This window comes from Larus michahellis, chromosome 4 (assembly GCF_964199755.1).
Source record: "Larus michahellis chromosome 4, bLarMic1.1, whole genome shotgun sequence".
NCBI classification, from domain to species: domain Eukaryota; kingdom Metazoa; phylum Chordata; class Aves; order Charadriiformes; family Laridae; genus Larus; species Larus michahellis.
The window spans coordinates 30,286,879-30,302,894 of NC_133899.1; the positions used below are offsets into that span (position 1 = coordinate 30,286,879).

The following is a 16,016-nucleotide window of genomic DNA, read 5'->3' on the forward strand; positions in this document are numbered from 1 at the left end:
CCAACATTGCACTCCTACCGATCTACCTCTAGAGACTTCTAAGTAAAAAGAGTATCTATACAAAATGAAAGTAAAATAACTCTCTGATAAATAATACACTTAGGCAATGCACACAGAATACTATCTTCCTCTACAGAACACTATCTTCCTCTACAGAACAAGCATGATTTGAGGCAGGCCACAAACCTGGTTAACAAACTTGGGCTGGGTTTGTCTGAGGCAGAGAGGTGGAAGTACTCATTCCCAGAAAAGAGCCCTTCGCCAGGACGGCTCTGCCACAAACCAGTTATCTCAGGGACCTGCCAACCTCAATGACACCAACAGCCTCTTTAAACGTAAAGCCAAAATCAAAAGCCATAACGTACTGCAAGACACACTGGGCAAGAACATGCAAGCATTTAAAAATGCATGTGAGACTGAAACATATATAAGAGTACACATATTGAAAACGCAGGACAATTGTATCACAACTGCCATATGCACTTCTCTTCTCCTTTGTTTCAAGTGTAAAGGAATGGGACAAGGGTGGTTTTGAAGTGTTACATTGGACATTAGTCATATTAAAAAAGATAACTCCAAATTAGATCTAGTCACAATGCAATGAATAAATATATAATTAAATTATCAGAAAAGTTAAGTCTTTACTATAAGTAAACAGAGCAGCTTTTTGGCTTGTGGCTTTTGAAAGCCTAAACTCAGCCCAACAGAGCCTCAGAAGGCACATCTTATTTTCTAAGTACATTAAATGTTTGTTTACAAAAAGATACAATATACACACTTCTGTTAATTTAAAAAAAAAATAAAACCCAACAGTAACAACTTAATTTCTCTGTGTTCTCTTTTTTTCTGGAATAAGCAATACTGAAAATTCCAGTTCTTCTTATTACATTTCCTGAATAGCAGATTATCCTTCAGACTTGTACGCAGCACCAAAACATAGTCTCTTCTATTTTTCTTTCCTGAAACATTTTTATTACCAAATGAACAACAACACTGACTTATCTATCTGTTTTTGCAATACAGGCATGTATGTTCACAGAAAGCAACAGACTGCATTAAAACACTACCAAAACAAGCCATTTCACTATATATGACTGTGCCCCTAGGGAAAGGGATGAGAGCAGATAAGATGTGACAGATGTGTAGTCACGTCACTTAATACACTACTGGAAGGTGCTCAAATCATTATGGTGACAGGCCTAGTATAAAAACTTGCAAAGAAAGGACTAAGCATTTATCTAGTTTTCTGCATACATGATTCTTGTAATCAAAGAAGATACTGAAGTTCATAAAAGTGCTGTTTGAGAGAAGGCAGCCTGCAAATGACAATATGAAACATAATCATTTAAAAAAAAAAAAAAAAGAAAAGAAGAGAGCATAGCACGTATGTTTTTGTCAGCAAAGCCCCTCCATCATGAATATGAAATATGTCTAAGGTTGAACTAGAGGTCTGTCCTCCAAAAATTTCTGAATACTCCTGTATTGAAATATTTCCTAAGAGGTTTAATTAAACTTGAAATTTACCCAAAACAAGAAGTTTATTTAAACTGAGCAACTGTAGATCTCCAAACTGATCTCATTTTTCTCAGACTTTAAAAAGCTGTTTTGCTGAAATCTCTTCTCTGTTTTGGTTTGAAAGACCCAAACAGTAAGGATGAAATTGGAAATCACATGGTTACTGGACTGAAGTAATAGGACTAGTCACCTGTTTGAAGATAAGTGTAAACCTAAAAGTTTAAAAGATTAGGGCATTCAGGGAACTGCCCAAGGGAAGTATGAAAAATGCAGGAGGAAATTGTTTCCTCGCTTCTTTCAGGTTTAATAATCCTGAATGTTACAAATATTAATATAGGTCAAAATATTTCCAAACAGTAGCGGGATTTTCAACTGCCATTGTCCCTTCAGCAGGGACCAATACCACTGCTGTTTCAGATAGACTGTTAGGCCCAAATCCTGCAAATTAATCTGCCATAGGTAGATCCTTGTGCCTCCGGGAATCCGCATTAAGTCAAACAGGGAAAACTAACTCACAGGATCAAATTCTTAATTTGAAGCTGGACCACTGTAACTCATTATGACACTAATCATAAATGTCTCACCAACACTCTCTGCTCCCCATCTGTTTGGTTTATCTTATTATAGTTTTATATCTCAATCCACGGGACTAGCTACAGTAGTCAAATTAAGCATATGTTTCTGCAATACCAGGTCCTCAGACAAAAGCAACGTTTTTCTTATGCTTGTGCACATGCCTAGTTCATTCCCTGAACGGGACTATACAATAGAATGAAATAATTATAGCATCAATTTCTTCATTTATACAAATACAAATCTCAGTCTTGTCCAGTAATCTAGCCATTTAAGCCAAAGAATAAAGTCCCCTTCTGAAGTGTGGTAACTACTATCAAAAAAGACCTGCAAAAGTATAAAACTGAGCTTTAAAATTATTTTAAAGAAGCATTTCCTTCTTTATCATACTGTCACAAAACAACGAGAAAAAATCATAAAATAATACTCACTGCTGACTACAAAGTCAAATCCACTGGCATCAACAGACCCTAAACTGAGGAATGCTGAAGGGGGGGACACATTCTGATACAGCATCACTCCAGGCCTCCCCAGCTCCTCTACTCTCCTCCAAGCTTCCAAGTTGGTCACTGTCAGGCACAATGCCTTGGGATGGATCTCTCTTTTGACCCAGAATGGCCATTTTTGCACTCTTACAGGTATCCCACAGAAAGAAGCCTCAAGTATTTCAATGACAACTCCACTAGAATTAATCCTTTTAATTAAATTAAAAGAAACACATTAAAGTGTGAGTATTTTGGGAGGGGCTGGTTTGGCTTTTCTTTTTTAAAACTTCTCTCTTCTTACGAAGAAGTGGGGTTAAATGCAATTACAAATTTATTACCTATTACTCTGATTAACAAATTTGTCAAACAGGTAGAGAAGGGAATGTGGGAAATACACTGACTCACAAAGCAAAAATGGGACAGACATAATATTAAACCTATTAACCTTGCTATTTTCCAGAATGATCAGCACAAACCATGCTTGTTTTCACTACTTGTAACTGAAAAGAATAGCAATGAAAAAAAATCCAGAACACTAAATAAACCATTTGAGAATTCAGAGTAAAAGAAACACTTCTGGAAGGCAACTCCTCCTTCCTCAACAGATAGACATAATTCTCAGATGCTGCTGGCCCCTGGATTTGTACTGAAATTCAGTGACTATTGGGATTTAGGGGAAACATTGAAGATATTACAGAGATATTAGCATCCTTTCAAAAGTAGTATGCTGGAACATAATTTTCCTTCCCAAATTAGAGGTTAAATCTGCCAGCAGAAGCTCAACCGGAGCTGGGATACACAGGCTCTGAGAACAGTAGTGTCTCGCCTAAGACCCGATTGGCAGCATCTTTCCTCTTGAGAGGCTGCAGCTCATGGGACCTTTCGATTTCAAAACCCAGCAGAAGCCAGGAGCTGGGAGTTACCTATTCACAAATGCGATGAGAAGGGGTCCCATCTCCTCAGTAACGCATTGATGCAAGGCATTGAAAATATGTCTGTGGGTTGCACTTAGCACCAGTGTCACAGCTTGCAGACCCACACATTACAAGGTAAGATCCTAAAAACCAGTTTCCCTCTGGTCACAAGTCAATTTACCCGTACCAGAATTTAGTGATCATTTAGGTCAACTGTTGAGGGTTCACAAACTAAAATACACACACGTAGCCTGAGTGCCTTGAAAATTCAAGTCATGGTACAAGTTAACATTAGCATTTAAAACTTTCAAAAGTATTGCAAACAATTACCACACCCTCAAGTCACAGATAAAATATTTTGTAGAGCTTAAATACATACATTTCTGGCATGAAACATTTCTCATTGCTGGCAAAATTTCCCTGCAGTTTCTGGCAATAGAATACTTTAGAAGTCAGCTGCAGAGTAAAATTGTTTTATTTATTAAAAATAATTCTTGATCTTACCTTTTAGCAGAGGCAGGGGAGTTAACTCTATAGGCTTGCCCTGAGACCTAAACTGGGAGGAGCTTTGTGACCTCTTCTGTCTGGCTTTTCTGACGGACTTCCGAGAAAATCCGTCTACTTTATCCACTGATGGAGGAGTAGTTGGTGCTGAGGACATATCCCTACTGAAGGAAAACAGATGTTACAAACATATTCCAAATGGATGAAATGGGTAAAGATTAACCTAAGTTTTCCAAAAATCTTTCTCTTTCTGCACCACTCTCCTGCTGACAAGTCACCCAGATAGACTGTTAGAGAGCTAACCCACCAACATTTGTACAAATTGTATAGAATAAACTTAATTGAACAGCATAATAATTCTTCTCGCTCGCTTTATCTGTGTCTCCCATTTGCCAAAAATCCTGCAACAGGAAAAATTCAGACCTAATGCTGCATCATTACATCAATAGAACTTCATACACCTGCAGATTTGACATAAGCCTTAAACTATACGTCCTTTGGGATGAAGTAATTTCAACTCATTCTGCAAGGCACCGTGCATGCTGAAGAATGGGTATACAAAAAGGTGCAAATGTTTTTTTGGCATTAAAGTCATCAATATGCATAGGACCAAAAAAAAAAAATAGGACAGAAGAAAAATTCAGTTTATTTGCAACACCTACATACAAGATCTTATAGAAATATAAGAAAGTACAGCAAAAAAGTATTGCTATTCTTCACAATTTCACTAACACTAACAAATTTTCCATATTTCTTCTTTATTCTCCATTTTAGAAATACTGTTATTTTCTTGTGAGTCTTTTTGTACATAGTTATTCCACATTCAGGCATTTCTATTAGAATAGCAGTGTGGTAGCTGTAACTGTTCTAAGGGCATAAGCCAGACAAGGTTTGCAGAGAGGGGCAGAGAGCCAAGAAAGATTTCTGCAAGCAAAAGTTTGTTTGTTTCCCAACTCTATCAGCTGGTCTAAGAAATAAGCATTGCTTCTTCCTATAAAACTTGCCCTGGTAGTACTTCTGTAGCTGATTCCATACTTCTAAGAAACAGCAAAAGGAAACATTTAAACAGTGAATTAACCCAGACCGCTATTCTATTTACCAGTCTTGTTCTCTCTGTTTAAAAGGCCCATCGCATCTTGGTGAAATACATGAGTAATACTTAAGGGAAACGAGACAGGAGGAATTTAGGCCTACATCTTTCAAGCAGCTCTGCGTACAGTTAACTTCACTAGCATGTGCACCTCGACTGAAATCAACAGAACTATCTGCGTTAATAACATGATCATTAACAAGAGCAGCTCTGTTGATTTCAGTAAAGCTACACACTCGTGCAAAGTTAAGCATCGGCATAAGCATTTGCAGGATCAGGGTCTTAGAGCACGTCCTTGGAAAGCATTACTCATCCTCAATGTCTGTTGACTTCAATTACCAAAGTGACTCGTATGCTAAAAGAAGTTGATTCCACAATATAGGGAACACTTTCGAGTACTTATTTTATTAAAATAATTGGTTACTCATATGCTCCGTAAACTATTAACTCCATTGAAGCAGACATTATTTGGGTTTGTCTTCTGTGAGAAAAGCTTTAGGAAGTACGATTTATCACAACAGTGTAAACAAGTTCCAAAAGATAAGAACTATTTAATGCAAAATTACATATACACGCACTAAATCTAACAAAAATATAAGTATAAACCCCGCAGCTTCTTCGAGGAAGCATGTGCAGCACCCAGAAGCTGAACTGTGCAGCTGGCATTACAATAACGAAAAAACCTTACTCCATCTTTTTTATTTCTCCTGAGGTATTCTTTAACGACCAACTCAGGCTTTCTAAATATAATATACTATCAGCAACATGAACCTGGGCCTTAAACTGGTCTTGTTTATCATCTGGGAGGGAAAAAAAAATGCCATTATCACCAGGGCATTCAGGCCCCAGCCAAGCTTAATAAATAAAAAAGTCAGATAAACTGAAATAGAATGGCCTGTACTTTAGCAACCCACTTCTAAGATTTCAACAGTCTGCCAAAAAACATACAAACACAAAATTACCTGTTACATAAAATAAATTCTGGAAATATCAGCAAAAATATATTCTTAAAATCTGAACCGGTTGGCCCTATTTCATCTCGTCAAAAAGATTCACCTCCTCATCACGTGTTATCATTAAAGTGTAACCATTTCTGCAGAAATGTTTGCACACTCTCTGAAAATTAAATTACGAAAAAAAAATAAAATAATAATGGACAGGTACTAAAGTAGATCACTTAAACTGCAGGATCATTGTGTCAGCAAGAAGCTTTACTGACACTTCTCTGCTGTAAATTTAGTAACAGTTTCCCTAACCTGCTTTATAAATTATTAAAATCTAATTCTAATTCAACAAGACTACATCCAGCCTAACAACCTTACAGTAAACACTGATCTTTTTTTCATCTCTCCAAATGAACATTCCCTCCCCTGAATACACTATCACAGTGAAATACAGTTTCAACGAGCTGGGGGGGGTGGGGGGGGATTGAAGCCCGAGATTATTTATTGTGTGCGAGTGGAAAAGCTGCACACCCAGCCACCGCTGCTTGCTTCTTTCAGCAGGGGGATCTTATTCTATCCCCGAAGTATTTTGGTAAATACGAAGCCACGCACATCGGATCTGCTGGTCCCCGGGGGAGGGGGGTGGACGTGAAAATGCCGACGGATATCACCGGGGAAGGGAGCCAGAGCCTCGCTCCGCGCCCGGGGAAGCGAGAGGTGTAATTAGCCGCCTCCCGCCTGCTGCTATCGGCTGTCATTTCCAGAAGGGAGCCGCCGAGCACCGCAGCTGGAACATGTCCTCCCCGCAGCCCCCCGCGCCTCCTCACCGCCGCCCGGCCCGGCCCGGCCCGGCCCCCCCCACCTCGGCCCGCCCGCGCCTCCTCCCCGCACCGCCGCCTCGCCGCTCCCCCGCGGGCCGGCGCGGAGGGATGGAGTTACCTTGACCCTCCTGGTAGAGAAGCCGGAGACGGGAGTGAGGCGGCGGCGGCCTGAGCCGGGCTTGGCGGAGCGCGGCCGATGCCTGGCGGCGGCGGCCCGAGTGTGGTACGCGCCGGGCTCGGTCCCTGCCGCGGCGGCGGCGGCGCAGGAGCCTGTAGGCCTCGGCGGCGTTGGCGGCCTCCCCAGCGCAGGGCGGCGTTGGCGGCGGGTTCAGGAGCGGGCGGCTGCTCGGGCTCCGCTCAGTCCCATGCACTCGGCGCGGCCCCCTGCCTGCGATGGCTGCTGCCTCACTCACATTCCCGGCGGAGCCCTGCGGAGGGGCCCTGAGGAGGCGGCGGGGGGGGGTGTAAGGGGGGGGCGCGGGGGGAGCCGAGTGCGGGCCGAGCCGAGGGGGAGCGGCGGGCGCGGTGCGGGCGGCCGGTGAGGGAGGGGGGGGCAGGCCGGGCGGGCGGCGCGGCGGTGCTGTGAGGGGAGGGAAGGCCTCTTCCGCCGGCGGCTGTCTCAGGTGAGTAGGGGGGTCCCGGTGGGCGTCGGGGTCGCGCTCCGGCTGGCTCCTATTGTCACTCTCAGCGGGCTCCGGCCATGGCACTCACTCACACACACTCACTCACTCACAACCCAGCCTGCTGCCACCGCCCCCCGCCCCGCGCACCGCCCCCCGCGCCCGCCCACTGGAGCCTGCCGCCGGGACGCGCCGCCTCATTGGCGCCCGCCGCTGCCGCCGGGACAGCCGGGAAAGGGGAGCGCTGCCGGGGGAGGAGGCGGTGCCGGCCGGGGCGGTGCGTAGCGGCGAGCGGCTTCTCGTCGCCATCGCCCTTCCCGTCCCTCTGCCGGCCGGGGCGGGGGGGGGGGGGGAGGCGGACGAGCGCCGTCCGCCGCCAGAGCGAGGCCCGTCGGCTGAGGTAAAAAACCCGGTAGTGCTGAGGTAAAACCCTGCAACCGCTGAGGTAAAGTCCCCGTCCCGTCGCACCGAGCCCTGTTAGGGGGGCCCGGAGCCCCCTTCCCGAGGAGGGCAGCGAGCGGGAGGGGCCTCCCTCTGGCCCGCCGCGGGGCCCCGGGGCCGGCCCGGCTGTGCGAGGGGCCGCCGGAGGGACCGAGCCGCCTCAGGCACGGCCCGCGGTTTCCTTATTTTGCCCCATAATGGAGCCGGGAAGCAGTGGTTTACTTCTCGGCGACAGGGTTTCTGCAGCCCTGCACCCTCGGGTTTCGTTAGCCAGTGTATGATTGCCGTCTGAAGCATTTTGCGCCTTTTTTTTTTTTCTTTTTAAGTGTACTTGTATGTATAGCGGCCAGCACAACGAGTGCTTGTAAATAGCGTTGTTAAATATCATAAATTTTGTTTAAATTTATTTACCTGATGGCTTGGTGTTTGGTGGTTTGTTTGTGGTTCTTTTCCCCAAAATACAACTAATAGTGTTAATATGAATGTTATGTTTGAAAATGCCATCCACTGTTTCCCCTGTATTTCTGCCAGAAAAAAAAAAAAAAAAAAGACTTATATGAGCAGCAGTTCTCCTGTGTTGGTACGATGAAAACCCTCTGAGGTACAGTCTTTTTTTTTTTTTTTTTTTAAGAAATGAGCTGAAGGACAGTTTGAGAGCTGGTTGTTTTGATGGGTCAGTCACATCCCCCCTGTCTGCGCAGGTGGAGTGTCTGAAGCCTCTGAACATTACTCATCCTACGAAGGATACCTAGTTTTTGTCCCACTCAGCTTCTTGATACAGCTTACTCTCCAGTTACACGAGTACTAATGCTGGCATAACGGAGGAGGTGGGACTGTGGCAGACTTGATTTTAAGCTGTCGTGAAACTACTTTCAAAACTGCTAATTTTCAGCCAAGTAAGTTCCCGAGTTCAGCTCACGCTGAGGAACATGGAACACTAGTTAAAATAAAAGCGCACTGCTACTGAAGTGTAACTGTAACGGACATGAACAGTTTTGCGTCTTGCCTGTCAGTGTGCCTCTTGCCTATCTTAAGAAATATGTCTCCCCTACATTTTCTTACCTATAGACTAAGCAATTCCACATCATTTCCATCTTTTCTTGCCTGTCACAGTTATAAACCTCTCAAGGTGCTTATTTCTTCTCCCTGTGTTGTCTCAACATCATTCACATCTTTTTCTGAACTGCAGCACCCAAAACTGGACACAGTACTACAGTTGGGGCCTACACAACGCCAGCGTCTGCTGTCATGCCTGTCACAGACTCCATTCCTGTTTACACGTGCCAATACAAATACTTTTGAGTCAGTATGATCTATTCCAATTTTGCTGACCTGTTTTACCCCCACATCCATTTCTGCTGACCTACCAAGCCAGTTATTTCTCCCTCAAGTAGACAGTAATGCTACTTGAGAAATGATTTACTGCAGCAGCCTTAATGCTATCCCTACATTTTTATTGCTGGAGAGATGGACAATCAAGCAGTCAAGACATCTTTTAAAATAAAATTCCATGTGATTTTAAGTCAGAAAACTGTAGAATTTTTCATCTTTGTAAATCGATTGCATTTCTCAGAAGAATTGTATTTAAAAACAAAACAACTAAAATTGAACTGTGCCATGGTTACAGAATGGTTGTCTAACTCTAAATTTAGAAGGGAGTTTTGTACATATTTGTAAATATTTAAAACTTTAAATTCATTTAAACCAAACCAGCTAAAGTAATCTGAATGCAAACACGAGTTGATAACAAAGAATGTAGGTCAGGGGGGTTTTATACCAATATAAGGTAAAATTTGTCAAAAACAGTGTGACTTCCTGTTGCCCCCATGAATGAGGGACAGAATCTGCAGATGCACATTTTGTTTTGTTGTATGTACTTAATTCTGTTAGTTGTGTTTTGTCAGTGACATACTAAAATTCTCAGGTTTATTCAGTGTCCCGTGTGCTGCTTTTGATCTGGAGTGAACAGTGCAATGGGCAGCTCATAAAGTTACTGGTAGCATACTTTGCAAAAGAAGTTCTAGCACAGTCTGATGGCTAAACTGACTTTTTAGGTGAAGTTGAGCATGTCATTTTACATGGCTGTACTTTGGTCTTCCCAGTATGAATTGAAATCCATCTTTGTCAAACACTAAAAATCTAAAACTGAAGCGTGTGATGTGGGTATTTACTAAAATAATAGAAGGGATAAAAATCAAGACTGCTAGCTACCCAAGTCCACTACCCTATGCGCACAGAGTTTTTTACTTTTCATTCTGTCTTTGTATAATAGCTATAGAATTAGTTCTTCGGTACAGCGGAACAAGCTGGTAAATAAAGCATTCATCTAGTTTATTTCTGATATGAAGAATGCATCGTGTGGTATGTTTTGTTCATTACAATTGTGTAAAGCATTTTTATGACATGCTTGATATCAGGTGATGTTTGTATGGTAACAATTCAAGAAAAATACAGGCTTTATCAGTGAATAAACAGAACTCTTACCTTTTCTTTATCACATGGCCAGCGAAGTTTACGGAGTTGGCTTCCCTTTCATTTCCAGGTTGCTTTCCTTTTCCTGTCTTGGTCTGTAAAGTCTCCATCTGTGAGGAGATTTAAGACCAAGAACATAAGATATGAATGTAAAACTGCTAATATTTCAAAGGGGCGCTGTTACTCGTCCTTCTCCTATTCTCTGTTTAGTCTCTACTTTGTAAAAATTGCTACTTTGAAAATGATTACATGAATCCCAAGCAGAGATGGAGAAGAAATAAATACTACAGGTATTTTTACATAGATGCGTGTCCATATATATTTATGTATGTGTTTGTATAAATATACATAATATCAATTTGCAAGAATAAAAATTAACTGTCATTAAAGTTCACATGACCAATATCTCACATACAAACGTGTAGGCACATATATAAAAATATGCACACATTCAATACCTGCCACCTTTCCTGAAGATCTGCAAGCAAGCAATATTAAGTTCTTTTGATTAGTGTTTCTCTGCTGCTATCTGAGGCACAAGGCAAACCTATCCTTTTTAAAGTAATAGTGCCTTATGGTCCTACAAAAGGGATTTTAAAAAATAGCTTAGAAAGGAATTTTCAGGGCCAGCTCCTCACCAGTTAGGCACTGTCCTTTTTAGCACCCAAACAGTTAGAAACAGCAGTCAATAGTCCTCTAAAACAGGGATTTCCTACCAGTGACTCAGATTTGTGCTGCTTCACGTTTTTTTGTGTGACCGAAGTTCCACTATGGACCATGTGTTATGGCCACCCAGGCAGGAGTACAGAGCTCGCATCCAGATTGGCATGCTCCTCTTTATGTAGCAGTTTATCAAACAGCATTGCTACGTAAATACCACCGTGGAAGTCCTGCTCCATTGAGTGATAAACCTAAATGGATCTAGCTGGAGCTTGTAAATGTTTCTCGTAGCACATCTGACATATATTTGTCTACAGTAAGGGTCACATAATGCTTCATGAAGGATCTCCTGTACGTCAAAAGGAGCATTATCAAGGGGTACCATGGGATTAGTTCAGATATTCCCTGTTCTAATACTAGTAAGCAAGAAAAGACTTGATCTCCCCAGAGAACTAATTATTCAGACCGGCAGGAAAAAGACCAGAAAGAGAAAGTGTTATGGAGGAAGCAGCAGTGCTGTTTGAAGAGGCAAATCAGCATGCGAACAAGGCTTTTCTGATACATCTTTTAACAAAAATGAACACAGTGGAATACCGCATCAAAGTAACTGTCCTGCTCCATCAATTTGATTGAAACAGCACAATCTGAGATTTTTTTGTTAACTTTTGAATCAAATTCATATGTAACAAAAAAACATTCTATTTAGTCTGTTTACCCTGCAGTTGACTTCTGATTCAGACATCTTACGTGCTGGGGAGGAATGGTATGTCCAAACTTTTGGGCAACACTTGTAATTGCCATACCACGTTTCCGTAATAATAAGCAAGTGCCTATTATGTGGACTCTTGCGTACTGCTCCTCCTTGTATCAGCTATTGCGATAACACTGTCAGTGCCCTCAGGAGCTGAATTCCTGATGCATGTGTGGGGTAAGGATTTTAGGGCCACAGACACAACTACCCAAATGGGAACTAATTGTTCCTCTCCATTTATAGACACTGCGTCATTTGAAGTTGTTTCTGTAGTCAACGTGGCAAGATAAGTAGGAGCTTGCTCGCCCCTGCAGCTGGCTAGCTGCCGCCTCCTAGCACAACGCTGCCTTCACATACTCCCCAATTCACGTTTTATTCTTGTTTTGTTCCCCTCCCCCAGAATCCTAACTTGCCTTCAGGTACCCAGGCACTCCTTTAAGCCTAGTTTTCTGAATATTTTGTTATCTTTCTGTTGCTGCCTGTTTGCCTTCTTCAGGCTTTGCGATGTCTTCCTCAGCCAACCTGCTCTCCCCGGCTGTTACTCCCCAACTGCCCCTGAAGGTTCCGGTGCTCCCCACCCCGTCTCTCCCGGGGCAGCCACCCACAGGGCTGCCTCTGGCACCTGAAACTACACCTGAAAATAGAGCGCCTGCCCCTGTGTTACGTTGTCCCCTGTTCCACTGGGGTCTGTCTGAATCCCAAATGAAATGAGGTCTGTTTCCGTTTCTTCGCTCTGCGATCATGACTCCACGTTTCAGTTATCTCTGCATTTCATGCATTACAAGCCAATGTATACACTGTTATGATCTCCTGGTATAAAGCCATCCTCTTCAGATGAGCACCCTCGACTGTGGCCCAGCTTCCTACGTCATCACACCCCCAAGTGAACAAATAAAATGGGTGAAAATACCAGTGGGTGGTTAAGGTGTCCAGCAGCGCTTTAAGTGAGCGCACAGGTGCTCTCATAGCACTTCCCGCATCTCCAGTGAAGTACCGACCAGCTCCCCCCAAGCTTGGGGCATCTCTCATGGTTATAGCAGCAGTTGATAAAACACTTGAGATTTTTTCCAAGTACAGAGACCCTGAGGACGGAGTAGGTTGAGATAGAGGTATCTTGTTCTCTTTGTTATAAAAGAGATCGAGCAAATATTCGTGTTGTATTTTTTTCAACTTGCTTTATCTTCTTTACGTCATGGTACATGACATACATTAGATACTTTAAAGTTTTCAAATTATGGCAAATGAAAGTGTTCTTCTGCAGTCTGTAGCTCAGCTCAGTATTGTAGGGAATGTTTAACAACAGAAGGAGTCTTACAGCACTTAAATAAGTTTAAAATATAAGTCCTAATGGGTTCTGAAGGTTGTGGTACGAAGTTGGGCAGAGGCAGGGCTGTGTAGGTGCCGAGGGCACTTCCACAGAGCTTTTGAACAACTTGTGAAGAGATGTCGGGAGCAAAACTACTTGGAAAGAAGTGTCTGAGTGTTAGTCACAGGTCTAAACACAAATCCTCCTGGGAGTCTGCTGCATGAGCAGGAGGGCCCCTCACCCTGAGCAGAACTGCAGAACCCCTCCACATCCACCGTAAGCGGGGTTAGCCATAAGCAGCGGGGGTGCCAGCCAGACAGCGCTGCGCTCCGTTCTCTGGCGGGAGGATGCGCCAGTGGAGACATTCCTGTGGGGAAGCCCTGGAAAGGAATCTATGAACGCTGCTGAAATAGGAAGGACCAGGAAAAGAAAGGTAATAAGGGCGTTTTCTAAAATCTTCCCAGACCCACTGTCAGGGGTAAACAAATAGCATAATTTCGCCACTGAGAAAACTACGTGACTGAGGAGGCTTGAACTTTTATCGTGACTGTATACGAGAATTACAGATACCCTATAAATGACTTGTAAGAAGGACTTTACATGAGACAGGCACTGGAGTTGAAATCCAAAAGCTATGAATCCTAGAAAAAGACAGAAATTTATTAGATTTAGACAGAAAACAGCAAAGAACCACCTAAGCAATCTCCTGACTAAACTGACCACACAAAAATAGATAACTGGAACAAGAACAAAAATGGCGTTCTTCTGTGCAAGTGCTAGAACTTTAAAAAATTAGTTAAATATATGAGAATGTCCTGCTTTAAAGGAGCACACAGATAGAACTGATTTTTAGGAAAACCTGAGAAGGAATGGCATTAAAGCCTCCCCAGTACTTGATGGCAGACTAGAATGCTAAGGTGAGGAAAGGAATGGCAAATAAAACAGGAAACATTATACCATTGTACAAATCCATCATGCAGCCTTCCTTATCTTTAACTTTATAATTTAGTATAGACTGTGTTTAGAAAAGAAAATATAGAGAAAGCCAAGAAATAAGATGGTTTGGTACCATTCCCACACAAGGAGAGGATTAATACACTGGGGATCTTGAGCGTGGAAGAAAAAAAAACTTCAGGCTGAATTTGGTAGAGGTCTGTCGAGATCTTTGATGGAATGGAGGTGGGTGAATGAGTGACTTATTTTTCAGAACGGCTTTGTATTATTTTATTCTTGTGTTATCTGGCAAGATGGAACATTACAAGCTTTCACATCCTTTTACAGAGGCCAAAGGTATGAACAGGTTCAAATAAAATTTTAAAAACCAGATGCCCAAGGACACCAAGGAGATTAAATTGTCCTTGCACTTTAACAGGCTACCGTAATTGCAACATACATTACATATGCAACACATTAATGAGTTTAGAAGCTTATTTGGACGAAATAAAACTGCACCACTATCGGCGTTAAAAATCTGTTCTATAGAGAAGTCTAGACACCAGATTTAGGGTAAGATAACTCAGTGAATATAAAAGAATTTGAGCCAATGTAAAATCTGTGATGTGTTATGAAAAGATTTGGCATATTATCATTATTGAGTGGCTTCTTTGACAGGCTATCCACACTTGGAGAATTTTCACCATTATCCTGTGTCAGGTAGGTCCCGGAAGAATTTATAGCAAGAATCAATAGCCAAGACTTGAATGAGAGAAGATCAAAAATAGAGTTGAGATTTTTCAGAGGATGCGAGGAGGAGTTAGAAACATGATTTGCTCAGGCACCAAGCAGCACCAGCAGACACCTCTGGAAAATTCATCTTAAGCTATATTTAGTACGTTCAAAGAAATTGTGGCTCCCACTTGAGCCATTTCAGCTCAAATACAGATAAAAAATAATCAGATCGCATGGGCTGTTCTCTCACCTTGAATAAATAAATATTTAACAGAATTGTGCACTTCTGAGTCATGTTTAGTTCTAGTGTATGTCTTTCTAGGTGAGCTCCTACCTCGAAGCAGATTCATCTGTAACTGCAATTCCGTAGGTGTGCATTTGCACTTCATGTGATAAAGTCCATCAAAAATACACCAGATAATGAAATTCTAATATTGAGAGCTTTTAGTACACAAATGGCTAATGAGAGCCTTCCACTGAAAGTTTGTTTTAGAGTAATTCTTATGTCTTGCAGTTACTGGCTTGTAATGATGGGGACAATCAGTAAAATTAATAACAATAATCATTAGTAATTAATAACATCAATAATGTTGTGACAATTTTTTTAGTCCTGTAATCTTAGAGCTTAGTTCTTGAAATTTTATCACCATCTTGTAGCTTGAGTGTAAGATACTCCTGGGCAATGCTGTTCAATGCCTGCCCGAGTACCGTTTTAAAATGGGACATTTTTCTTTTCACTGATTTATAGCTAGGTCAAATTCATATTATGATCTTAGGTTCCTTCCTTGAAAACTCACTGCGGCTTCATTTAGGACCTTAAAGTATTACTTAAGCCACATTCTGGAAAATATGAAAATAAATTCTCTCCATCTTCTACGTAAAACATCCTGAGTTACTGAATTTCTTCCAAAGAACGCTATTTTTGATCCAGAATTTCATTCCTTGACATTCAAACTGTTCTGATCCCATCAAATGTAGTTCCACTGAAACCCACCTCAGGCCTTTTCCCAATGTCATCCAGCTATTTTTTCTTTGGGATGTTATAGGAGGTTGCACGCTACCATCCTAATACACAAAAGCCAATATGCTTTAGAGAGGATTCCTGGTAGCGTTGCACTTGGCAAACTGGTTTGATACATATATGTAAGCAATTTAACTCGCCTCCTGTTCCCCACTACAACTCACTACTTTGCTTTTAACAAGTTGACAGAATTATAACACGTATGCACACCAAAGCTTTCATACAGGACCA

The 16,016-nt window shown here is 42.3% G+C and overlaps 1 protein-coding gene across 5 annotated transcripts in view; it reads right to left on the minus strand.

Moving 5' to 3' along the window:
• The window catches only part of PPP2R5E (protein phosphatase 2 regulatory subunit B'epsilon), a 78,525-nt gene extending 70,850 nt beyond the window's left edge, over positions 1–7,675 (minus strand). For 3 of the 5 annotated variants that reach the window (XM_074583726.1, XM_074583724.1, XM_074583721.1), the window contains exons 1-2: positions 6,965–7,675; positions 3,992–4,155 (exon numbers count right to left, since the gene is read on the minus strand). In XM_074583726.1, the coding sequence (XP_074439827.1) occupies positions 3,992–4,148 (157 nt within the window). In that variant the 5' untranslated portion in view covers positions 4,149–4,155; positions 6,965–7,675. The remainder of the gene's footprint in view (positions 1–3,991; positions 4,156–6,964) is intronic. The other 2 variants (XM_074583725.1, XM_074583723.1) reach the window with 1 other exon arrangement.
• Between the last annotated feature and the right edge of the window lie 8,341 nt (positions 7,676–16,016).